Raw genomic sequence first — 25,902 nt, 5'->3', positions numbered from 1 at the left:
GGATCTGTCTTGCCATAAATATACGCAATTCACAGCTCTTTATGTAGCCATTGCTGCGTTTAATTTACTTTTTAAACTCCGTTATTCTCTCAACATTGAAAAAAATGAACGAAATTCAAAGACTTACCTTTTCCTGGTGCAAAACACAACGAAAATTTCACCAAAGCCGCCATAATGAAGCCAAATGAAGAAAAATGTCTGCTTTCCTCACAGCCGACTTCGTTGACCTTTATTCCCTTTATTCTGATTGGCCAGAAAATGCGGGAAGCCGCTGGCAGCCGCGTTTTCCCGCTGTTTTCGAGTTGTTTCCTTGTGCCACCTCCAGGTTAAGTGAAAACTTTTTTATTAAAAAAATGCACATTGGCAAAAAAGCAAGCTTTCATTTTATCGTCAAAACAGAAAAAAAAAAATACGAAAACGCAAGTAATTAGGGCGTTAAAAGCGGAGTCGCAAGATATGGCCATATTTGACCTCGCCTTTGACATGACATGACGTAGGATCAAAGTTGTACAAAGCCGTGGTGTCTTTGAACGCCTTTGACATAAGAGATCAAAGGTATGCAAAGCCGTGGTGTCTTTGAACGCCTTTGACATAAGAGATCAAAGGTATGCAAAGCCGTGGTGTCTTTGAACGCCTTTAACGCACGTCAAAACTGTAGTCAAAGTTATTGACATGTTTGACCTCGATTTTTGATTCCTCGAATTTTGATTCCCCCTTTTACGTGGGTCAAAGGTGGAGTCAAAGTTAAGATCACATTTGCCCTCCTCTTTGTCATGGATCAAATGTATCGGCCAAACCATGACATTTTTGACACACATTTGACGCGCGTCAAAGTTTGGATCAAAGCTATGATCATATTTGACTTCGACTTTGATCAGGATCAAATTTAGAGTAAATCCAATTTTTCGTGCCGTGTTCGGCCGTAGATTCAAAAAACGTTGAATATCGCAAGTTTCTCATGTTGATGAGTGATTCAAAATGTGCTTTATTTCTAAAGATCGGCACAAACAAACCATCCAATTTTAATTTATCAGAGGCAGACGGCAACGGCTAAAGCACTCTTGAAGTTTCGACTTTCTCCACAAAAGAACAAATAAATAACAAATAATTAAATAACTGTTCAAACTAACTAATGAAAATGCGAGGGAGAGAGTACGCAATATCGATTTACGTTTGGAGGGGCCAGGTCACCCAATTTTAGGTGATATCGCAATAATGCCTTAAAACTTCAGACAAACTCAAACGAAACAGAGAAACCAAAAATAACATGGAAGGTCACAACTGGAGAAATCAAAACAATTTGGATTATGGATAAGGGTAAAGTTGAAAAACCATGGCCCGACTTTTTTCTGCTTTAGGTCAATTTATAAGTGTTGTAAATGTTAAACTTGTTGAAAATCGTCATTCTTTAATATCTGGTCGGGAATTTGCTAATTATAAGACAGCTGCTGAGCCAATTTGACGTTTAGAATTCTTAGTTAGCAAAACTGAACAGAATGAAGTAAAATACAGTGGTGTGGCCCCCTTAATTACAGCCTGAGTGTCATTAGTATTCTGTGCAGAGACTCTTGTTTTCGTGTAAACACTCAGCCAGAACATTAACCAAGGTTAAACGTTCCGAACATTATTTCACATTCTACTGACGTGCCGGAAATGGAAATCAGTTGCAAATTACGTCGTCTTTCGTAAAGAGCTCAGACAAAACAATGCCTTAAACGCATGTGTGGGCCTTCCGATAGCAAAACGAGTGCGAGATAGAATACTAGCTAGCGCGACTGTCGAAATTCATTCCAAACGTTCCTCAACAAATAGATCTCACTACTCTCTGTTACTCACGAGTTGACCAGGAGACTCTCGACATAGGACTGCTCACCGCCTGAAAACAAAGCACCAGGTTTTTAAAGTCGTAGTCGGCGAACTCGCATTTAGTCTGGTACTTCTTGCCTCTTTCTATTGTATCAAGAGATTTCAAGTGGAACGGTGTAATTGCATTTGAATAAGCTTGTTTTTGAATAAATTTGCCTTTCAGTTTTGGAATTTTGTCTATATTTCCGGCATTTTAAGTTAGAATTGTGGAGGGAGATGAAAACCGTTTTTGAAGAATTCATTTTTTTCACAATTCCCAAGCTACGGCGTTCAAGGCATAAAACAGATCAAATTATCGGCATGATCTCATAGCCTGTAAATTGCAATTTTTCACTAGGATAGTATGTATCAAAGTTCTCAAAAAGTTCTTTTAGTTATGTCTTCACATTACATCTTAGGTAGTCTGGTATTTTCAACTTTGTGGAAATAATTCTTAGGACTTTGTGCAGGGGTAATCAAGTTCAGATATTTAGCTACGTGATACGATAAAAAAAAAAAAACAAAGACTAGCCTAAGGGATATACCGGTGTTTAGTGGCGATCGCTATGGTTACAACGGCGTGATTGGAAAAATTGAAAGTTAAATAAATCATCCTTTGCCCTCACTTCGCTTTCGCATGTGTTCCTGAGTGCAACCCGTAAGTTTTTTTTTTTTATTTTCTCCTCAACTAAATCTCACAAGCAATCTAAAATTCCATTTTCTGATTATTTTCTCGTCAGCAGAGTCTGGAGTGAAATTTTTTTGGAAGGTATCTTGAAAACGACCACGTTTGCAACGAGTGGCAACATGGCAACAATTTATCTCATCGCGAAATTGATGATGCTTCAAGTATTGGTATTCTCGTATGGTAAGTCAGAAACGTATTGATGTCTATCTATTTTGTTTCGGCCGTCTTTCGGTAATGATAAGCACTGTGGAGTAATTAAAAGAAGCCTTCAGTGAAAAAGCAGCGTAGAAAAGTGCATTGTTCTTTGCAAGTTGAATATTCATAGTGATAGTGTAGACAGCCGATCAATGCCACACTTAAACAAGACAAAACGCACGTTTCTGTTCGCATGGTTACAAGTAAAGCACACGTTACTCACCCTAAGCATTCCTAAGAAAGGCGGGAATGGGATTTAGGGTTTCGCTTAGTTGCTTATGGATTAGTTTATTATTTGCTGTTCTGGGATAGCTCGAATGCTGATACCTCCGCAGATTGAACACTTTAAAAAGAAGTCCAGACCAATGTTATTTTAGTAGATGTGCCGGTCGTCTGTTTGGAGAGAGAAACACTGTAATGGTTGGCTACAATTTCCAGCTCGTGTGTATATGATTTACTACGGCAGTTCCGCCATCCAAGAGCTGATTTTAAGAACAACTCGAAACAGTTTCCCACTGAGCCCAGCTTACAATTATATCATTGTGAATGACACTTCAAGAGTTATCACTAAGTCTTTTTGTTTGACCAAAACTTGCAGTTTGCCGGCCATAAAACAGTTGCTTGAAAGAATACTCTATACTCCTGCAATTGCAAGATTCACTGGAAATTACGCAATGAAAGCATAGACCATGTACAACGCAACTGATTTATTTATTTATTCCTGAATTTATTCTGAATAAAGTTATGCTCGTTAAATCTCGAACACTATTTACATTGGCTGACAAAATGTGATCAGCTCGTTTCAATAGATCAGAAAATTGTAGCATCTGGTAGATCTCTTGTAGATACGTTGCTTTCTGGAAAACAACTGAAGAATACAGTGTTTATTTTAGTTTACAGTAGGTAACCAAGGAAAAGGTTAAGAGATGTGCCCCTCGGTTTACAGAAGAAGCGATGCGGCACGCTTAATTTATTCATGGCTATTCAAAACAATCTTATTAACTGTCTTATTATGGAAAGGACTTTTCACCTGAATTAACCACAATCTGAAAAGTGTAAATATATACATCTATCTCGGCCAATCTATCACGGTAAGCAAATCATATACGACATTGACCGCACAAGTCTTTTGAAACGGTTTTCTCGACTTGTTTGAGTCGATAACTGAAATAAGTGATCACGTGAAGGTCAGACTGATCATCGTTTGGACTTTGTGCTCACGATCATGCACTATTCAATTTAGTCTTTAAAAAACCCTACACCTTTCAACGGAAACATCGTGTTCGCTTGGGTAGCCAATCATTGCACAGGATTTGTTTCATCTTGCCCGCTCATTGAGCAATGTAGTTTCATAGCGAACTGATAAGAGATAAACAATTTCAAATTTTTGAATTCAGTATCAATTTAGTGCGCGTATGTCAGATTCAAAAGAAAATTAGGATAAAAGAAATTCATGGATGGCCTACCACAAGTGGCTTTAATATTTGCTTTGTGGATATATTATTTAACAAAATATTAATAAAGAAGCCTAAGCCGTGTATTACACTGTGATAAAACATGACGGACATTTCTCGAGTGTTGTCATATGTCCGAAGTGTTTTATCACAGTGTGATACACGGCTTAGGCTTCTTCATTTGCTTTATGATATAGAGGTAATGTGGCGAAAAAGAATAAAACATGCTTTTTCTATATTTAATACTCTGATAAAAAATGGGTTTTTGACCAATCAGAGCGCGCGCAGGGTCCTATCTATATTATAATGTCATATATACTGACTGATTTTACAAATTTAAAATGAAGTGTTGAAAAGCTCATGAGTTTCGGAATCATTTCTGGCCAAAACATATTCGGTACCTAATACTTTCTCTCCTCAGAAGTCCATGCTTGATCATTTTGGCTTTCTGTAATTGCAAAAAACAAATGGAAGCCAACTTTATGCGTCTGTGCCCTTATCGATGATAAATTGTGTCATATCATATTGTCAAGGTACAGTAAAAACCCGCGTGTAAGAACCTAGTGATTAAGGAGCCTACTGGCCGAAACTTACCATTTTTATACACAAAAATGTAAGAGCCTGTTTAGCCAAGCAGGATGAAGCAGTTTCTTATGTGTGAGTTACAGCTGACTTATGATAAACATTTAAACTAAGGAGTGTGACTTTGAGATGGCAAATTTATATTACAAGAAAATATACAGCTGTTAGTAAATACTGTATATTCAAGAACCAAACCCAGGTTTATTTATTTTTCAACAGCTCTATCTCCTTCGTAGAAATTAAGAACCTAATGAAAAACCTACTCAGCCTAAATTGCCAATAACTACCTCAAAATACAAGAACCTATTTTGCCAGACTTCAAAAATATTCAGTGTAGATTCTTACACGAGGATTTTTACTGTAGTTTGTAGATCCACTCCGCTGCGCCTCGAGTATGTATACTCTGCATAATCGTCACGTTACGACGCTCGTCGTCTGCAGCGCGGTTTGGGAAAAAGCTGCAAAGTTTTAGTTGTTATTGATAATGGACAAGACGGTTTCTTTTAGTGCTGTACACTGTAAGTAAATCATAATCAGGGCCGATGTGGACGATATAAATCAGCGAGGAGCTCACGACAAGTGTACAACAAGAATTATTTCTCTTAAATCAATCCAATGTAAACTTCGAATGCAGGGGTGAAGGTTTCATTTGCACGAAACATTTGCATCTTACACGTAATCTATCCCTAACTTTAGATGTATCATCAAGCACTACGATGACCCAGATGAATGCAGCCACTCCAAGTAGCATTGTTGTAGCCTCAACAACGGGTAAGACTCATTTAATAGCAGTGTGGTAAACAAACAATACCTGCAAGATTCGTTTAGTAGCAGTGATGAAACCAGAAACAATACTATGATGATGCAAGATTTGCTTAGTGGCACCATAGTTAGTATGGTAGCACTGAGTGTTGTAACCAAAAAAAGGGCTCGTTTAGTACAGTGTTGTACCCAAAAAAACATGCAAGATTCATTTAGTGGCAGTGTTTTGAATAAAAAAAAAAAAAAACATGCAAGGTTTGATTAGAGAAACTCCCATCATAGCCCTTGGAGAACCAAATTAAAAATGTAAAGAAAGGAGTACCAAATATTTGATTAATTTAGTCAAGGAATGGGCTGAAATCGATCTACAAACACATCGAAGAAAGAGTCTCGATACAGTTAAGGCCGAGCATACTTTTGCAGACACCTTAATTTCTTCAATCGATGTGTTCGTAGTTCGATTCCAGCCGATTTCTTGAATGAAATAACCCAATATTCGGTACTCGTTTGTTCACATTTGTAATTTGGTTCTTCGGGGCTATTGAAAAAGTGAAAACAATTTCAGTCATTTTGTCACCAGTCTTCTCTTACTCGACACGAATTAAGCCGGTGGAATTGCCCCAATCATTGGACTGATTAGATGCAATGTAGGGCCATCCATATCTCCATGACAAAGACAAGCAGGAAAACTCAAACGTTGGCAAATTTCTACGCTATTTGCTACAGTAGCACTGAGTGTTGTAAGCAAAAAAAAAACATGCGAGGCTCGTTTAGTACAGTGTTGTAACCCAAAAAGCAACATGCAGGGTTCGTTTGGTAGTAGTGTTGTAACCAAAAAAGGAAACACGCCTCTTGTTTTAAATCGATACCTAATGATTCCAATTTTCGGTAAAAGAGCCTTTTGAAATATGGTTACCGCAGAAATGTTAACTCAAAACACCAAACAATTGGGACAACAGACTGATGACAAAAGCATTTTAGCAAAGGTCTCAAATTGTGATCACTAATGCTTTAAATTCATGGATGGTCTACCACAAGTGGCTTTAATATTTGCTTTGTGGATATTTTATTTAACAAAATATTAATAAAGAAGCCTAAGCCGTGTATTACACTGTGATAAAACATGACGGACATTTGAGAACACGAGGGAAATGTAGAAAACGCGAGCCGCAGGCGAGTGTTTTCTACATTTCTCGAGTGTTGTCATATGTCCGAAGTGTTTTATCACAGTGTGATACACGGCTTAGGCTTCTTCATTTGCTTTATGATATAGAGGTAATGTGGCGAAAAAGAATAGAACATGCTTTTTCTATATTTAATACTCTGATAAAAAATGGGTTTTTGACCAATCAGAGCGCGCGCAGGGTCCTATCTATATTATAATGTCATATATACTGACTGATTTTACAAATTTAAAATGAAGTGTTGAAAAGCTCATGAGTTTCGGAATCATTTCTGGCCAAAACATATTCGGTACCTAATACTTTCTCTCCTCAGAAGTCCATGCTTGATCATTTTGGCTTTCTGTAATTGCAAAAAACAAATGGAAGCCAACTTTATGCGTCTGTGCCCTTATCGATGATAAATTGTGTCATATCATATTGTCAAGGTACAGTAAAAACCCGCGTGTAAGAACCTAGTGGTTTAGGAACCTACTGGCCGAAACTTACCATTTTTATACACAAAAATGTAAGAGCCTGTTTAGCCAAGCAGGATGAAGCAGTTTCTTATGTGTGAGTTACAGCTGACTTATGATAAACATTTAAACTAAGGAGTGTGACTTTGAGATGGCAAATTTATATTACAAGAAAATATACAGCTGTTAGTAAATACTGTATATTCAAGAACCAAACCCAGGTTTATTTATTTTTCAACAGCTCTATCTCCTTCGTAGAAATTAAGAACCTAATGAAAAACCTACTCAGCCTAAATTGCCAATAACTACCTCAAAATACAAGAACCTATTTTGCCAGACTTCAAAAATATTCAGTGTAGATTCTTACACGAGGATTTTTACTGTAGTTTGTAGATCCACTCCGCTGCGCCTCGAGTATGTATACTCTGCATAATCGTCACGTTACGACGCTCGTCGTCTGCAGCGCGGTTTGGGAAAAAGCTGCAAAGTTTTAGTTGTTATTGATAATGGACAAGACGGTTTCTTTTAGTGCTGTACACTGTAAGTAAATCATAATCAGGGCCGATGTGGACGATATAAATCAGCGAGGAGCTCACGACAAGTGTACAACAAGAATTATTTCTCTTAAATCAATCCAATGTAAACTTCGAATGCAGGGGTGAAGGTTTCATTTGCACGAAACATTTGCATCTTACACGTAATCTATCCCTAACTTTAGATGTATCATCAAGCACTACGATGACCCAGATGAATGCAGCCACTCCAAGTAGCATTGTTGTAGCCTCAACAACGGGTAAGACTCATTTAATAGCAGTGTGGTAAACAAACAATACCTGCAAGATTCGTTTAGTAGCAGTGATGAAACCAGAAACAATACTATGATGATGCAAGATTTGCTTAGTGGCACCATAGTTAGTATGGTAGCACTGAGTGTTGTAACCAAAAAAAGGGCTCGTTTAGTACAGTGTTGTACCCAAAAAAACATGCAAGATTCATTTAGTGGCAGTGTTTTGAATAAAAAAAAAAAAAAAACATGCAAGGTTTGATTAGAGAAACTCCCATCATAGCCCTTGGAGAACCAAATTAAAAATGTAAAGAAAGGAGTACCAAATATTTGATTAATTTAGTCAAGGAATGGGCTGAAATCGATCTACAAACACATCGAAGAAAGAGTCTCGATACAGTTAAGGCCGAGCATACTTTTGCAGACACCTTAATTTCTTCAATCGATGTGTTCGTAGTTCGATTCCAGCCGATTTCTTGAATGAAATAACCCAATATTCGGTACTCGTTTGTTCACATTTGTAATTTGGTTCTTCGGGGCTATTGAAAAAGTGAAAACAATTTCAGTCATTTTGTCACCAGTCTTCTCTTACTCGACACGAATTAAGCCGGTGGAATTGCCCCAATCATTGGACTGATTAGATGCAATGTAGGGCCATCCATATCTCCATGACAAAGACAAGCAGGAAAACTCAAACGTTGGCAAATTTCTACGCTATTTGCTACAGTAGCACTGAGTGTTGTAACCAAAAAAAAAAACATTCGAGGCTCGTTTAGTACAGTGTTGTAACCCAAAAAGCAACATGCAGGGTTCGTTTAGCAGCAGTGTTGTAACCAAAAGAGAAAACACGCCTCTTGTTTTAAATCGATACCTAATGATTCCAATTTTCGGTAAAAGACCGTATTGAAATATGGTTACCGCAGAAATGTTCAATCAAAAGAGCAAACAATTGGGACAACAGACTGATGACAAAAGCATTTTAGCAAAGGTCTCAAATTGTGATCACTAATGCTTTAAAGCTGCATGATAACCGCAGGCACTGACCTCCCTGCCCTCTTTTCTTTCGCCTTCAAGCATGCAAGCGTCCTCGTTTCATAAACGGAGCACAGATAAGGTTTAAAGGATAGAAATTTCTTATTAAAACAAACCTTAGAACAAAGATTAGAGAAAGCAGTTTGCAAGCCAGGCCGCTGCTTCCGTCTCTTCCAATTCACTGTTACACTGCACTAGCTACATGGTAAAAACAAGTGTGAGGTTAAATTTTTATTGAATAAGCAAATTAGACAAACCAATCAATCCTGCAAGGGCAAGAGCTTTGTCTGATTGAAATAATATTGTTGTTTTGATTTTTGTGTAATTATGATGTTTTCTTTCCTAATTCAGGTTTAATAGTTACCTTGACATTATCAGTTAGAACTAATTGCAGTGGTGGCGAATTGATGGCCTTAAACAACAGCTTGCAGAACGACGTGAGTAAAAGCGAAACCGTACTTCGTTCCGACACAACAACATGCAATCCTCGCACGTTATTACCGTTTTTAAACATTTAATTAAAAATTTTAGTCTGAAATAGAGCGGCTTTTCGCAGTCAAGTCTGGAAATGGGTATAGCATAGAATAAAAGATGTGTCATTAATTACTGTTATATCTCGCTTAAATCTTTGTGTAGGGGTGTACCGCTGGGTCACTGAAGCCTTTACGCTATACTTGACCATGAACAACCTATCTTATCTACCCTATCTTACACTAGACACTAAAACCCCTATCCTATCCCCAGACTAGCTAGTTTCAGTGCAGAAGCTGTCACTATCGTAGTCCAACACATGCTAACTAAACCAATGTCTTACAGAGTCACTTCCAAGCGGAGTTTCAATTTCTATTATAGGGCCTCGGGTGATTAAATAACCCCGTTTTAGACTGAGTTATTATTACCCTGACCGTTTTTAAATGTACGGTATCGAATTTGACCAATAGCGGTATAATTTGTGAAGTAGGTTAATCATTAACGCGCTCATGGACAGTAATGCTTGATCATATGATAGCTCAGCAGTTCTTTTGAGAGAGCGTTCTGGCTTAGTTCTTGTGGGGCTTACACGAAGAGTGTAGCCACATTATAGCATGATCGGATTTATTTATTTGTCCACGAGGGTCAGCGTCTGTCACGTGGTCTTGTATCGTACGGTGTACTAGTCTGAATCAGCCATTTCGGTTGGAAGTGTGGTCTCTAGTTTCCCCTGCTTTTAGTTTTAAAGGTAAGTCGTTTTTCATTTTGAGCTTGGTCTTGAGTTCTGCATGTTATCGATATCATTTCTTTTACGTGTCAAAAGTCTAGCTTCGTAATTAAATACAAATAACGAAACCCATTTGCAATTGTTGTTTCGCTTTCAGGTGTTCATGCAAGTCGAAAACTCGAGTCTGTCAACGGGAGTAAAGTTCCTCGCGAAAGCTAGGACAGACTTGACATGTGTCCAGTGCAGGTTCTACAGGAGCCATTGTATACTTTTAAAAGACAATATTCAGTGCTTTGAACCGTCAGAACTTTAAAATGTCTCCATCGGTGACCACAAATTCAAAGACAGTACCGCTTGAGTTTGAAAACAATATAAATCACAGACACCTTCTCAAGACTTTCGGAAACAAGAGGGTAATATATTTCATCGCTTTACATTTGGATTGAATTAGTGGAATTACTTGTTTACAAATGTAAATCATGGAAGAGGTCATTCAATGATCAGTTGACTGTAAAGCCGTCGATTTGCGGAATATATTTTTACCCTTTTGGGTAAGTACCCTTCTTCGCCTCAGTTTGAATATGAACTGTGACGTTTTCTCTTTGTCCAAATTAGATATTCAAAAGTGAAATATATTACCATATTAGAGTTGATTTGCATTTGTTTACTGTACTTAGAAATCATAATCACATTGTTCGAAAAGTAAGCTTATTATATTTGGAGATTTAGACAATGATTTCTTTGCTATTTTTTTAAATTAATATTGTTGACCATACATTAATGTTATGTATGGATTTGTCTTGTTTAAATTTGTTAAGTCATATATACAATCAGTTTCATTTAAAACTGGATCATTGCATAATACAATTTGAGTTTTCATTGGCTTGTTAGCGGTAATACTAGTATATCATTCAGTAATTCCACCATGCTCTACAAATATGGTAAGTTTATATGTACAATTTAATTATTAGAAACAATTATTGGATGAGGTTTTTGTGATATCCGGAATAATCCAGGTCGAAGAAAGTGTTGAGCCTGATAACAGTAACCGAGACCTTATTTCGGATATCACAAAAACCTAATCTCATAATTGTTTTATTATACATTGTTTTAAAGAAAATAACGACAAACATATTATCACACGGAAAACAGTTTATTTTCGACAAGCCATGTTCTTACGTGAACTTGACATTGCTCTTGGAAATCATGCATTGCGCGCACAACTTACGGGTTATTCACTAATCTGCTAGCAGATTAGTGAATAATCTGTAGGTCGCAGTTTTTCCCAGAATTACCTCTAAGCTTTTAGCCAATGAGAAGACAGATGGTGACTTTTTCCACCTTTCACCATGCCCGCTAAAAGTAAGAGATCCACAAAGAAGGCAAGAGGGATCAAGTGAAAGGCACCCGTTTTCAGACTCGGGCAATTCTTGCTTTTGACCAAGATTATCGTGCCACTAAACTGCGCGAGAAGTTTTCCTGGGGCGCAAATGTGGACGATTTGAGAGCGCAATACTTCGACGCTGCTGTGGCACTTAAGCCCCCGCCAGCACGACTAGCACTACAGAACGTCTAGTACCTGAGTTTTGCTTTCGCTGGAACTTTAGTCCTGGTGGTTGCCCTAATCCTCAGTCGTGCTCGTATAAGCGTGTTTGCATCCATTGTTCACAGTCCTCTCACAAAAGCAAAGCCTGCACTGGGGCTCCCACTGATACTAATCCCAATAACAACAAGAAATGAAGGTTTCGCTCTTATTATGCCCCGTTTGCGCCCTTCTTCGATGCTTCTATTTTCACTCCGCCTGAGGAATGTCCCCTGAATTTCAACGCTTGGCAAAGAGAACTCTCTTTTGATTCCAACAAAGATTCTCGATGGTCTGCAAAATGGTTTCAAGCTAATGAAAAAGCCGGATGTTTCAGGCATTGCTGGCTATGACTCGGTGAATCATACTACTGCTACCAGCTGCGACGAGTTCAAACCTGAACTGCACGAGTTATTTGCTAAGGAACTTAATCTCGGGCGAATCTCTCTCATGCCATCGGTCGTGTCCCTAAAAAAGATTTCGGAAAATCCCGCCTTATTACTGACTGCAGTCGTCCACCAGGAAACTCCCTTAATGATTACATTAAACCTGCTTTTGACAGGACAACTCAGATTAATATTAATCGAATTAATATTAATCCTAATGATTATTAAAAGGGAAGTGCCAAAAAGCCTGATGACAAAAAAAAAAGGTAAAGAGGACGAGCAAATTTCGGCAGGTTTAAGTTAAGCTCATTAAGCTCATTCTCCCATACAGACCTCCTGCTCGGTTAATAAGAGCTAAGTAATAGATTATTATAATCCTTTACTGAGGTTTGAGCCGTGCCTTAATCAATTACGATTAATATTAATCTTAGATTAATATTAATCTGATTAATATTGATATTAAGCTGATAATATTGACGCTACAGAGGATTCCTATTAATCCTCTGTAGCATTAATATTATTCCTACCTATGATTAATCTTTGTCCAAAGCTTCCGAGGATTGACATTATTTAACAATCTTAGGCGTCCTTATCACTATCTTATGCATTCTTGGACCCTTTTACTTGGATGTAAATATAAAAATCGATTTATACTTTACTTTGGTTGCTATTGTAGATACGTTACATTAAGGCTATTTGAAACTATTCGAAGAATTGCTAAGTAACAAAAACATGATATAAGAGGGATTCTGTGTCGTTACTTTAAGGGGATCTTATACTCGCAGATATAAATTTTTCTCCAAAAAAACCATTTTTTCGGAACATGAAGACTCAACATCCCTGTCAATTTGTAAATCGTATTTTGAAACGATTTTTCTCTAATTACTCCTGAATTTACGTTTAAATTAAGAAATCTGAACACTTCTAGCTATATTTCAACATAGCAACACTCATAGCAACCATTGTTTACGGTCTAAAAGTACTCACAAAATGGATTCAATTCAGTACATTTTAATGATACTTTACACAAACGCTTTAAAGATGTGTAGTTATGAGAATTTTGCATCCTGGTCCTGAACATTGTTTCTTCTACCATCTTATATGCTCCTTATACTTGGTTAACATTTCTATGACTGGTGTGTATTCGGGTGTTCATAGAAACATTTATGTAAAACCTTTAAATATACCCCTCCCCCTGCCCCTAACCCCCCCCCCCCCAGTTCACAGGGCTAATTTGGGCTCTCGGAGACCGAAGTAAAACTTTTAAGCCTTATTTCTCAAAATGACCATATAGACGGATCATCAATATCTCGCACACCATATCTCCACTGGGTTTTAACCGAATGTTGTCAAATTTTCAACATTGGTGAAGGGCACAATTATCTAGGTCTTAAACCTCCAAAATTTGCAATTTATGATTTTTTTTCCCTGTTATTTAGTTAATATAGTTAATATTAGTTAATATTAGTATACTTTTTCAACATTTCACGAGAAAAACCACCTCAAAACACTGTTTTCTAAGGTTTGTCTCCTGGGCTACAGGAGGCTACACAGTTTTTTTTTTACAGATGATTATGAACTTTTCCTTCAGACAAAGACTACATTTTTTGCTTATGTTGCTGTAGTGTCTACATTTCTTAAGAATTTTCCATTTATTCAAGAAACGGTTTCTTTGCGTCTTGTAAGTTCTAAACATATTTGGAGAGTTCTTTCTCATTTTTTCTTTTCGAGTGTCGAAAGGATGTTTTGTAGTTCCTGTAGCGTTCCTTGACTTCCAAGCGTCATCTACAATCTCTCGCAAGTTCTCTTAACTTTGCGAGTCACGTTGTACACGGCGGTCACACTTTTTTGCGGCGTGTCATCGATTGTGTTAACAGGTTCAGGCATTCGCCACATCGTTGTCGCCTTAATTCTCAGTTTCGTGCGGACATTAACTGGTGGCAACAGTTCCTCTTTGATGCTCGATTTTCGGTATCCTGTCGGTTTTCAAACCGACGCATCTTTTCTCAGTTATGGGGTCGTTTGTTCCGATGATTGGTTTGCGAGGGCTTCGGCCCCCAATTCCCTTGTAGACTACAATACGTAGTTATATCCTCACAACTGGTGTACAGCTCTGCACTCCATTAATCACTCCCTTTGTTCCAATATTAACTTTTTAGAGGTATTCCCGGTCCTTCTCGCCGCTTGTCGCTGAGGTTCCCGCTGGTCGAACAAACATGTTTGTGTTGAGACAGATCACTCAAGCGATGACATTTGAAAGAATATTGCAAACTGAAAACCAGCTGGTTATGTCTTGGTTACTGTTATTATATTTTTTGTGTTATTATTGTTGTTTATTTGATCGCGTGGTTGTGTTACGAATTGAATTATAATACTCTAATCTATCTCAAAGCTGTCTACTTTCTATACCCTGTCCCAGACTAACCTACCTGAAAGCCATACTTTTCAAAGCAGCACCTACCCATATAGCTTATATGTGGGAGTACCGCCTCCCCAGGGATTTCCTGAAATGAGTAGTACAGTGTAACAACTGGAAACATTCCTCAGGCATGAAATATGGGCTTAGCCCAGGTCTTTAGTTTTCAGATAGAGAAAAAAAGCTACCTCAGTTCTTTGCTCATCAAATATAGGATACGGAAACTTAAGTCTTAAAAAGAATGAGAATTTCGAATTCCAGAAATCATCACATGATTGTAACAAGGGTTAATTGAGGTAAATACACCTTCCACCCTCTCCCCTTACCTCCGCCCAAAACTTGAATTTCAACTCTTACTTTGAAGTCGAAAGAAATCACATTATTTCTGGTTTTCAGTGTCACGCAATTCAAAATAGATCAAAATAATAATCAAAACCGGTCAATAGATAAAGTCCAGAATCTGGGAAATGAAAGAAGGTAAATATGCAAAGACTCTCGCCAAAATTCTGGTCACAGCAATTTTTCTTATGCGAGATACGCAGAGAAATTTTTTACCCAAATTCATAGAGATTTGTATGGAGACGCCATGCTGGTGTCCATCCGTATGGGCACCAACATGGCGGCCGGAAACCAACAGATACATCTGTCACTGAGTTTTGCTACAAAAGCGTGAACCTCTCTCTCGAGGAACTCTAAAACATTAAAATAATATTTTTTTTAAGACATGAACTGTTCAGATAGCCAAGTTCCCCGAAATAAGTCACTTTTTTAACCATCCTGACAGCTCTCTAGGCCGTCATGTAAATGCCGCGTCACGCAAAAGCTTAGAAATTCAAGCGTAGTGTATCACAAAATCAAGAACCCATTCGGAGCGAAAATTTGTATGAATATTAGTTTTCAGCTGCTCTTATACATAATTAAAGTAAAATCTCAGAAAGATCAATAGTTTTGTAGTTCGAATTTTAGTGACGTCATGTGAAAACCAGCTATTACCTATTCACCTGTAATACGTTTTCTTTTCTCTCTCTCTCTCTCTCTCTCTCTCTCTCTCTCTCTCTCTCTCTCTCTCTCTCTCTCTCTCTCTCTCTCTCTCTCTCTCTCTCTCTTTTTCAGATCAAAGACATATACATTGCCGAAGGATTCCCGATCAAGTTCGTGATAACACAGAGTATTAGCTGCACATCGCATTTAAATATCACTTTACAGTTGTGCTTTTACACCGGAATTCCGTCAGGAAAAACCATTAAAGGGGTGTTTCAGGCTGCGCTCAAGGACGGAAATGTTACCAGTCTAACAGAAAATAACACAGTCTACACGTTTAGTAGTAAGTGAAGAAAATAAATAAGTATTAATTAGATCCTCTTGCAGTTGGTCGATTTTAAGTTCACTTACTCTTGGGTAACCATTGAATCTGTCTCGGTCAGCCACTGAGAGGTACAAAGTAGGCCCGTCGGTTATTAGAGGAGAGAACATTCCGAGGAAGATCATTTACGCCACTACTGAAAAAGGTGTGAATCGCGGAGGCGGATGGCAGATGGCCGAGAGGTTTAGGACGCTGGGTTTGAAATCTGGAAGTCCCTGGTTCAAATCCTTTTCCCTAACACTACCTGGATTTGTTTTCGGTAGTTCCGCGTTCAACTCATCGACCACGTTGTTGTAAAGAGCCAGCCTCCTACCAGTTGGGACTCTTAATACTTTATGTCCAATTAGTTAATTTATCTTATTATTTATTAAACCTTCTCATACTAGAGCCGTCGTTACAAGAAAAGCGTACTCCGTTGATCCTTAACCACGTTTGGATATGTTTAAATCAATCACATAAACACCCGGCAATTATGCGATTTGCTTGGGAATAATTGTCCAGCGAATATCGCATGACCAGACATGGACAGTTAATTCTAGCATAGGAGGATAAATTCTCCTTAACACACAAGTGCTGCTCAAATGTCTTGCTTTCGGTCTGCCAAGAGGAACAAAATTTTAAAAATTATAACATAGCCTTAGCGAAGCCCGCGTTCTCATTGACTAATACGCTCGATCCATTTGCCCATGGGTTGCACGCTGACGTCAATTTGTTTGTTAGTACTTTTTCTCAGCAATTTTTTTCATCGATGTTGACACTTGGTAAAACATAATTCCTATATTTCTTCTCCTAAAATATGGAAATATCTAATAATTCTTCCGAAGATGAAGATGTTTATTCTTGTGAGCTACCAAGTTTTTTGCCGGGCCTCGCCATAAGCGAGCAGGAGTTCAATCAGCTGGTTGAACAAAGGCACTCGGCATCCAGAGACAGACCCCCCCCCCCCCCCCCCCCAAAAAAAAAAAAACTGCTTTGTATCAACCTTTCGAGGTTGGTAATGTATAGCGGGAATTTTAGAGAGAATTTTCTAGCGATTTAAAGACAATAAAATTCAGAAAGAGCTCTCATTGCAAACCTTTCCTGGCATCGAAAGCCATTTAAGGTGGCTCAAAACAGTTTCACCCACTTAGATTTTGATGGGTAATTATATCCACTCTTTATCACTTGATGCTACAATCATGGTATCAAACATTTGCCCAATCATTGGAAAACAGGTTGTTATCATCTTCGTGACACAATAGGTTGTCATAACAACAGTGTGACCTCCTAAAAACACGCTTAATTACAGCTTTAGGGGCTTATAATTCAAAAACGTCACGGTGAAATTTTTTTTATATTATCAACTTTTGATGAGCATGATAAGATGCAACTTTTGGCAGAGTTTAAAAAAATTCTGTAGGTAAGGTTCAGAGCCACCTTAAATTTTCGAAAATTTAAGTTGGCTCTGAACCCTATCTACAGAAATTTTTTGGACTTTGCCAAAAGTTGTGTCTTATCATGCTTATCAAAAGTTGATAAAATAAAATAACGTAATAGGTCACAGAAGACGTCAAAATATGGTAAGAACATCAGTGACACACTCGGCTATCGCCTCGTGTGCCACTTATTTGTTCTTACCACAATTTGACGTCATCTGTGATCTATTATTGAACAGACGCACGGCAACATGGAATCTATTTGTTACGTAGACACCTTAATTTCTTCCATCGATATGTTGCACTGCAAATGAACTTAAAATTTGTTCACAGCCATAGTTTTCCATGATGTTAAAAACTGGCTCTGCAGTCGAGATGAACACCCTGAATGCAAAAAAGAAAAAAAATGAATGCAAAACAATACCAAAACACCTAATAATACCTACTAATACTTACTTCTGTTTTAAGTTCCATGCGCCAATCAAAATTCTGCAAAGTCTTGGTATTTCGAGGCGGGAAGGTGTTCTTTAAGATTTCTTACATGTAATCTATCCCTAACTTTAGATGAATCTTCATGCACTATGATGACGGAAATGTCTACTACACCCACCCAAATGACATCCACTCCAAGTAGCAGTGCTGTAGCCTCAGCACCAGGTGAGACTCACTTAGTAGCAGTGTTGTAACTCAAAAAAAAAAATACAAGGTTTCGTTTAGTAGCAATTTTGAAACCAAAATAAAGCGCTATGATGATGCAAGGTTTGTTTAGTAGTGCTGCGTGTTGTAACCAAAAACAAAAACATGCAAGGCTCGTTTAGTAGCAGCGTTGTTACCAAAAAAACATGTAAGGTTCGTTTAGTAGCAAACTTGTAACCAAAAACAATATGCAAAGTTCATTTAGTACTCGTGTTGTAATAGGAAAAAACATGCAAGGTTTGTTTAGTAGCACTGTTGTAAATAAAAACTGGATCTACAGTCGAGATAAACACTATAAATGCAAAACAAAACAAAAAAACAATGAATGCAAAACAATAGCAAAACACCAAATACCTACTAATACCTACTTCTGTTTTAAGGTCCCTGCACCAATCAAAATTCTGCAAGTCTACAAGTCTAGGTATTTCGAATTAAGGTGTTCTTGTAATTTTAAGATTTCTTACATGTAATCTATCCCTAACTTTAGATGAGTCTTCAAGCACTATGATGACAGAAATGTCTGCTACACCCACCCAAATGACATCCACTCCAGGTAGCAGTGTTGTAGCCTCAACACCAGGTGAGACTCACTTAATAGCAGTGTTGTCACAAAAAAAACAAACGATGCAACGTTTCGTTTAGTAGCAATGTTGAAACCAAAAAAAAAAAAGCGCTATGATGATTCAAGGTTTGTTTAGTAGCACTGCGTGTTGTAACCAAAAACAAAAACATGCAAGATTCGTTTAGTAGCAGTGTTTTTACCAAAAAACATGTAAGGTTCGTTTAGTAGCAAAGTTGTAACCAAAAAACACGCAAGGTTCATTTCGTAACCGTGTTTTAATAGAAAAAGAACATGCAAGGTTTGTTTAATAGCAGTGTTATAACCAAAAAACATACAAGGTTCGTTTAGTAGCAATGTTTACGCTGTAAATAAAAGCTGGATCTACAGTCGAGATAAACACTATAAATGCAAAACAAAACAAACACAAAAAAAACAATGAATGCAAAACAATACCAAAACACCTAATACCTACTAATATCTACTTCTGTTTTAAGTTCCATGCACCAATCAAAATTCTGCAAAGTCTAGGTATTTCGAATGAAGGTGTTCTTGTCATTTTAAGATTTCTTACATGTAATCTATCCCTTACTTTAGATGAATCTTCAAGCACTATGATGACAGAAATGTCTACTACACCCACCCAAATGACATCCACTCCAAGTAGCAGTGTTGTAGCTTCAACACCAGGTGAGACTCACTTAGTAGCAGTGTTGTAACTCAAAAAAAAAAAATGTAAGGTTTCTTTTAGTAGCAATGTTGAGACCAAAAACGAAAGCGCTATGATGATTCGAGGTTCGTTTAGTTGCAGTGTTGTTACCAAAAAAGCATGTAAGGTTCGTTTAGTAGCAAAGTTGTAACCAAAAAACATGCAAAGTTCATTTAGCACCCGCGTTTTAATACAAAAAAAAACATGCAAGGTTTGTTTAGCAGCAGTGTTTACGTTGTATTAAAAATAAAAACTTGATCTACAGTCGAGATAAACACTATAAATGCACAACAACAAAAAAATAATGAATGCAAAACAATAGTAAAACATCTAATGCCTACTAATATCTACTTCTGTTTTAAGTTCCATGCACCAATCAAAATTCTGCAAAGTCTAGGTATTTCGAATGAAGGTGTTCTTGTCATTTTAAGATTTCTTACACGTAGTCTATCCCTAACTTTAGATGAATCTTCAAGCACTATGATGACAGAAATGTCTACTACACCCACCCAAATGACATCCACTCCAGGTAGAAGTGTTGTAGCCTCAACACCAGGTGAGACTCACTTAGCAGCAGTGTTGTAACCAAAAAAAAAAAACATGCAAGGTTCGTTTATGGTACTTTAGTGTTGTAACCAAAACAACATGCAAAGTTCGTTTAGCAGCTGTTTTGTAACAAAAAAAAAGACATCGATGGTTCGTTTATGGCAGTGTTGTACCCAAAAAAAACATGCAAGGTTCGTTTAGTAGCAGTGTTGTAGCCAAAGAAAAAAACATGCAAATTTCGTTTAGTAGCAGTGTTGTAACCAAAAAAGGGAAACATGCATCTTGTTTTAAATCGTTTGCTAATGATGCCAATTATCGGTAAAAGACCCTTTTGAAATATGGTTCCCGCAGAAATGTTAAGTCCGGTGACCAAACAATTGGGACAACAGACTGATGACAAAAGCATTTTAGGAAAAGCCTGAAATTGTGATCACTAATGCTTGAAAGCTGCACGATAAGCGCAGGCGCTGACCTCCCTGGCCCCTTTTCTTTCGCCTTTAAGAAGCGCCCTCTGTAAATTTCAACTATGGCCATTTGGACCAGAAAAAATCAGATTCCTCAAACTTTCTCAGATGAATGGTCTAGACAAGTGATTCACAAAAATATAACTTTCAGTTCAATTCGATTCGTATTTTAGCACTGGGGCCACCATCTTGGTTTTGCCCCTCTGAGAGGGCTTTCAGCGGCCATTTTAGGGCACATTTTTAACAATTTGCCATACAAAGAAAACGATATAAATCCGGGTAAAAACCCTTTATTCGAGACAAGCAAATGTTTCTTGTTACATTGAGAGGCTGTTTTGGCAATTTGATCATCACCTGATATTTTTACAGAATTTTAAATTTCTTCCCTTTCGGACTACTCATGAAGCGCCATAAAAAAGGCGAAGTTTAAAGGAAAATATCGCCAAAAGTACATCACTTGAGATCCCAAAACAGCCCTCCACTTATAGAGCAATGTCTCACCTGTAAAAACATGCAATAAAATTTTGGGGCAGTCAAAACTGTAAAATGTTAGAAGAAGAAGTTTAAGCTGTGCTTTTGTCAACAAAGACCGCCGTCCTAATTAGCATAATAACGTGAAAATAACGAGGCACAGAGAAAATAATGATATATTCCACTTACCTCGCGACATGTCGATAACTGGATGTTCCACGATACCTCATGTTATATTTCCAGTATGTTTCAGCCACATTTTCGGTGATTAGTGTACGAAATCACTCTCGGACATCGCCACGGTTAAGCAGATTTCAACTCTCCAAAACCCGCTTCATAACATCTATCAATATTATTTGTCTTCCGTCTCATAAGCCGCCGTTTACAAGAAGTTTAACAATTTGCTGAGATCCTAACTGACCCAGAAGTCTGTTAGCAGCCTTTAAAATCCTCCTCTTAATCGAGGATTCTCATCAAGAACTCGTTTGAGCTCAGTTCTGCTTTGATCTGTTGTGCACCCGCCATTATTCCACAGATTGCGTTACATTTGACAAATGCACATTCCAACGGGTAGGGGTAGGGTGAGTAGGAAGTGAAAATGTAACCGACATTAAAGCCATTGTAGGCATTTCTGTGGCTAAACTAGTAACTGGCTTTCCCAGAATGATTTGAACATGAGCTTCTGCTTGCAGGCATTTTCTAGGTTATTTTTGCAGGGTGGGTTCTGAGGAGTGGGGTTCGTGTCTTAAAAAAAAAAAGAAAACGATAGACAGTATCAGGATTATGATTTGTGTATCTTGATCAGCTTTATCAGTTCATCAGTGAGGCCCTATTGGGGGTTTTCAGGATACTGGATATTTGGGTAAAAAATTAATGGGACGCAAGAAAGTTACGGGAAAAATTAATGGAGTAGAGCATGTTTAGATCAGATAAAACAGGACATTAGTTGAGTACGAAATCGTTGAGCTGGATTTAACAGGATACAATATATTTAGGACAAAAATTAATAGGATAAGGGATACACCGACTCACCCCCCCCCCCCCCCCTCCTTCTCCTCCCACTATGGGGCCTCAACAATGGTCTGCTATTTAGGATAAAATAAATGTATGTCAACTGATATAAGCATCTATTCTGGACTCTTAGTACTTATATCACGGTGGAATATGAAAGTTTTGTATCAGATTTTAGGGGTTTTGAGGTTAGGTAACGCAGCTCCTTGTTAGTAATTTCGAAGCCCACACTTGTTACACTGAATAGATAGATAAAGACTGGGCTGGAGAAATAAACAGAGAATTAAATGTGTCCCGAATTCTGTACCGTTTAACACGAATTTCTTACATGACAACCTTTGTGTCTGCAAAGAGATCGAGGCACAACATTCCACACTATATTTGTAAACAACTATCCTAATCTCATTGACAGCCATTAGTTTTTGACGAGAATTTTCATTTATTACAAATAGAATACGGATAGAACTCCAATAAAAAGCCTCTTACTTTTTTTTTTGTTTAGCATTATACTTGTGTCTTTCGCTGCCCGAAATGCCATCGAATGCTGCGAAAGGCAACAGACTGACAAGTAGTGAGCAAGAAGTAGTGATAAGCGGCGTGTTATTGAGACTGTTCCACTTTTGCCTCAGATAAGGAAAAGCTCGGAAAATTACTGAAGAACAATATTTACAGTACGGTTCATGGCAAGGCCAAAATATGATATAGCGACAATCGTGGTGTTCACCCTGTCCTAGCAAATTCTACTCTTCCAGTCCCTGCTGAAGAAATTAAACCTAAAGGCTGGGCCCTGAAAGTGACGAAAAAGGCCACTCGTTTCAATGAAAAACAAACAAAACTACCTTGAAGAAACGTTTTTCTCGGGTCAGGACACGGCCATAAAAGTCGAAGCAATTACTGTAGCACAAAAGATGAGGCGCTCAAAAGATGAGGCCAGAATTAGGCGGTTCACCTGTGATGAGTTCCTGACTCCTTGCCACGTTTAATCCTTCCTCTTGAGAATGGCTTCAAAGCTCAGAAACAGACAGGAGAAGGTCCTCCAAGAAGACACAACAGCCGCTGAGAATCAAGCTGCAGATATTTTTGACAAGTGTCACTCATCCAATTGCTTATGACTCATTCAACTTGTGTGCCTTAAACGTATCTATAATGTCTTTAAAAAGCTAAGCGTCAACAGTAGTGCTTCGCTTGATAGATGCAGGTATTTTAAAGCGTCCTGCATAGGGTTGAAAACTAGTCTTGTGCAGACATGCAGCTGTGCTCCATTACAGAACTGAACGACATTAGCGGCTGTGGGGTGCCACAGGCTCATAACAAATGGTGCCTACAAAATACAGACGTGTTTCCGCCAGATTAAGAAAACGTGGAAAAAGTAGATCTTAGCCAGGGTTATTAGAATCCACAAAGAAAACTGGGGGTAGTCATTAATTTTTCCGAGATAATTAGCTACTGCTGACAGTAGCATTTTTCTGAAAAAAAGGTAAAGATATTTCTTCACAGATTCTCCTAAGGTTCGCCTTTACATGCAGAAAACTAAACATATTAAAAAATATCTTTAAACTACGTGGTAAGTGGTAACATAAAAACCACTTTTGATATGTATTTAATAACAGAATCGTCGCAACAGCGCTTTGAGCGTCCCTGGACAGCACTCCTCTGGCTTAGCCAAAATACAGTCTACATAACTTTTCCTCACAGCCAAAATCTAATCATTGTTGAAAGGCTTGCCACTTCCAATTCATACCATAAAATGTAGCTGTAATCACCCCTTTTTCAAAAGTTAAATGAGTTGTTTCATCCTTTCGAAAACTTTGTCGGTGTCCGTTACAATTTTTCTTGTTACTTCCCAAATAAGTTAAACATTGACGTCTCTCGCAGTTGTTTTGCGCGCGCATTATGCCATCTACAGTTGAATTTCAGTATGATTATTTCTACGGATACGATAAAGCTAGTTTTTCAGTTGGAAGCCGTTCACAGTTAGTGCTTAGCGATATGCTGCTTTTCTGGTAATCCCGGGCTTAGTACAGGCTCGTAATTTTAGTGCGAAATTTGTTTCGGCCACAATAAGATTTGTTTTGAAGTCGCACGCTTGGTAGGGTAGTTAATTACGTCACTAGTTCCAACCCAAGCGCGCGCCTGGCGTTTAAACCATGCCTAAAAAAGAAGGCACCGTCCTTAACTGCCCTTCAGTAATTTTCTGAACATTTTCTTTTCTGATGCAAAAGTGAAACGGCTAAGAAAATGTAAGGAGTTTCAATGGAACGTCCCTTACCATTACTTCCTGCGCACTATTCGTCAGTCTGTTGTCTTCTGCAAAATTTGATGGCACTTCCAGCAGCGAAAGACACAACTGTCCCGCTTTATCTGATCTAAACATGCACTACTCCATTAATTTTTCCCGTAACTTTCTTGCATCCTATTAATTTTTTACCCAAATATCCAGTATCCTGAAAACCCCCAATAGGGCCTCACTGATGAACTGATAAAGCTGATCAAGATACGCAAATCATAATCTTTTGACCTGATACTGTCTATCGTTTTCTTTTTTTTTTTTAAGACACGAACCCCACTCCTCAAAACTCACCCTGCAAAAATAACCTGGAAAATGCCTGCAAGCAGAAGCTCATGTTCAAATCATTCTGGAAAAGCCAGTTACTAGTTTAGCCACAGAAATGCCTACAATGGCTTTAATGTCGGTTACATTTTCACTTCCTACCCACCCTACCCCTACCCGTTGGAATGTGCATTTGTCAAATGTAACGCAATCTGTGGAATAATGGCGGGTGCACAACAGATCAAAGCAGAACTGAGCTAAAACGAGTTCTTGATGAGTCCTCGATTAAGAGGAGGATTTTAAAGGCTGCTAACAGACTTCTGGGTCAGTTAGGATCTCAGCAAATTGTTAAACTTCTTGTAAACGGCGGCTTATGAGACGGAAGACAAATATTTCCTTCTCCCTCACTCCGTTCGTACGATGGAAAATCATTTTCCTTCTCCAGAACGCTGAAGCATAACACAAATACACAATACTGTAAGGCAGGAAGAGTGAGAGCACCTACCCGACGATGCTTTAATTCATTTCACACTAAGCTAGGCAAATAAGTACAAACAATGTGAGGAGGGAAAACTGGCTACATCTTTACGACTCAAAAAGCCTAAGTAGGAAAATATGTAGTTAGTTGTAACCTACTTTCCAGAGAATCTTTAACATACATATTCTTAGCTTTCTCTGATTTCCATCGCCCGTGAAGCATTAATAACCTATCAGACGCACCTGATTTCATAAGATTGTCTGCTATAAAGGTAGCACCGCCTGATCTAAGGCTATGAGTACTATAAGGGATGGAGTTAATCCCTATAGCTGAAAGCGATTCTTTAATTAGCTCTCTACACCTAGTATAACTTAGTCTCCTAGGGCCTAGGGTATACAAATTGCACTTCTTGACAAATTTAAGGGTTCTAAAAATGTGAGCAGATGAACTTAGATCAATACTTGCTGCTGAAAAATAACGGGCTAATAATGAATGAGGACATGCAAGACCACCACTTTTAGAAATAAACACAATATTGCCTTGCCTATATTGATCAGTTTTGCTATGCTTAACATTAATCTCTAGATGATCATCAAAAACTACAATATGCGAAGCCTGTATATCCAAAAGCTCATTAACCCTGAAGAGGCCATAAAAGCCTAAAACAAAAATTAATGCTGTACGTAAACCACTAAGATTACAGCCTTCATAAGCAAACTTAATACAAATTCGACGTATCATATCAGGAGTAATAGGCTTCTTTTTTTCCGACCGGTCTGCTAAATACACGTTTACTAGCCTCCACAATGTTGCGAGATAGTGCAGAATCAACTGGATTACCTTGTATCCCGTATGGAATAAGATCATGGACCCATTTTAACGCACAAAACGCAGACAAAACAACAGCATATGATTTTTTGGTTTCGTGAAGATTAGACAGGTATTCAGATATAAGTAAACTATCATAAGGCAAAACCAATCTTAGGCCTCTGGACTTCATATAAAGACAGAAAAGCCTGTATTGAGCGACATACTTTTTAACAGAAGAATTAGCCTTAGACGATAAAACTTGCTTCAGC

At 38.1% G+C, this 25,902-nt stretch overlaps 1 protein-coding gene across 1 annotated transcript in view; it reads left to right on the top strand.

Moving 5' to 3' along the window:
- Positions 1–2,459: 2,459 nt before the first annotated feature.
- Positions 2,460–25,902, top strand: part of LOC110069499 (uncharacterized) — a 46,288-nt gene continuing 22,845 nt past the window's right edge. Inside the window, exons 1-10 of the mRNA XM_089298013.1 lie at positions 2,460–2,503; positions 2,586–2,713; positions 5,461–5,535; positions 7,881–7,955; positions 9,330–9,415; positions 15,674–15,884; positions 17,903–17,995; positions 18,522–18,614; positions 19,191–19,283; positions 19,766–19,858. Coding sequence (XP_089154139.1) covers positions 2,653–2,713; positions 5,461–5,535; positions 7,881–7,955; positions 9,330–9,415; positions 15,674–15,884; positions 17,903–17,995; positions 18,522–18,614; positions 19,191–19,283; positions 19,766–19,858 — 880 coding nt within the window. The 5' untranslated portion in view covers positions 2,460–2,503; positions 2,586–2,652. The remainder of the gene's footprint in view (positions 2,504–2,585; positions 2,714–5,460; positions 5,536–7,880; positions 7,956–9,329; positions 9,416–15,673; positions 15,885–17,902; positions 17,996–18,521; positions 18,615–19,190; positions 19,284–19,765; positions 19,859–25,902) is intronic.

This window comes from Orbicella faveolata, unplaced genomic scaffold, assembly GCF_042242905.1.
Source record: "Orbicella faveolata isolate gen_17 unplaced genomic scaffold, um_ofav_v1 contig_3, whole genome shotgun sequence".
Taxonomy (NCBI): Eukaryota; Metazoa; Cnidaria; class Anthozoa; order Scleractinia; family Merulinidae; genus Orbicella; species Orbicella faveolata.
Note: the sequence above shows the minus strand (reverse complement) of the source record. Positions and strands in the feature narration are given on the sequence as shown.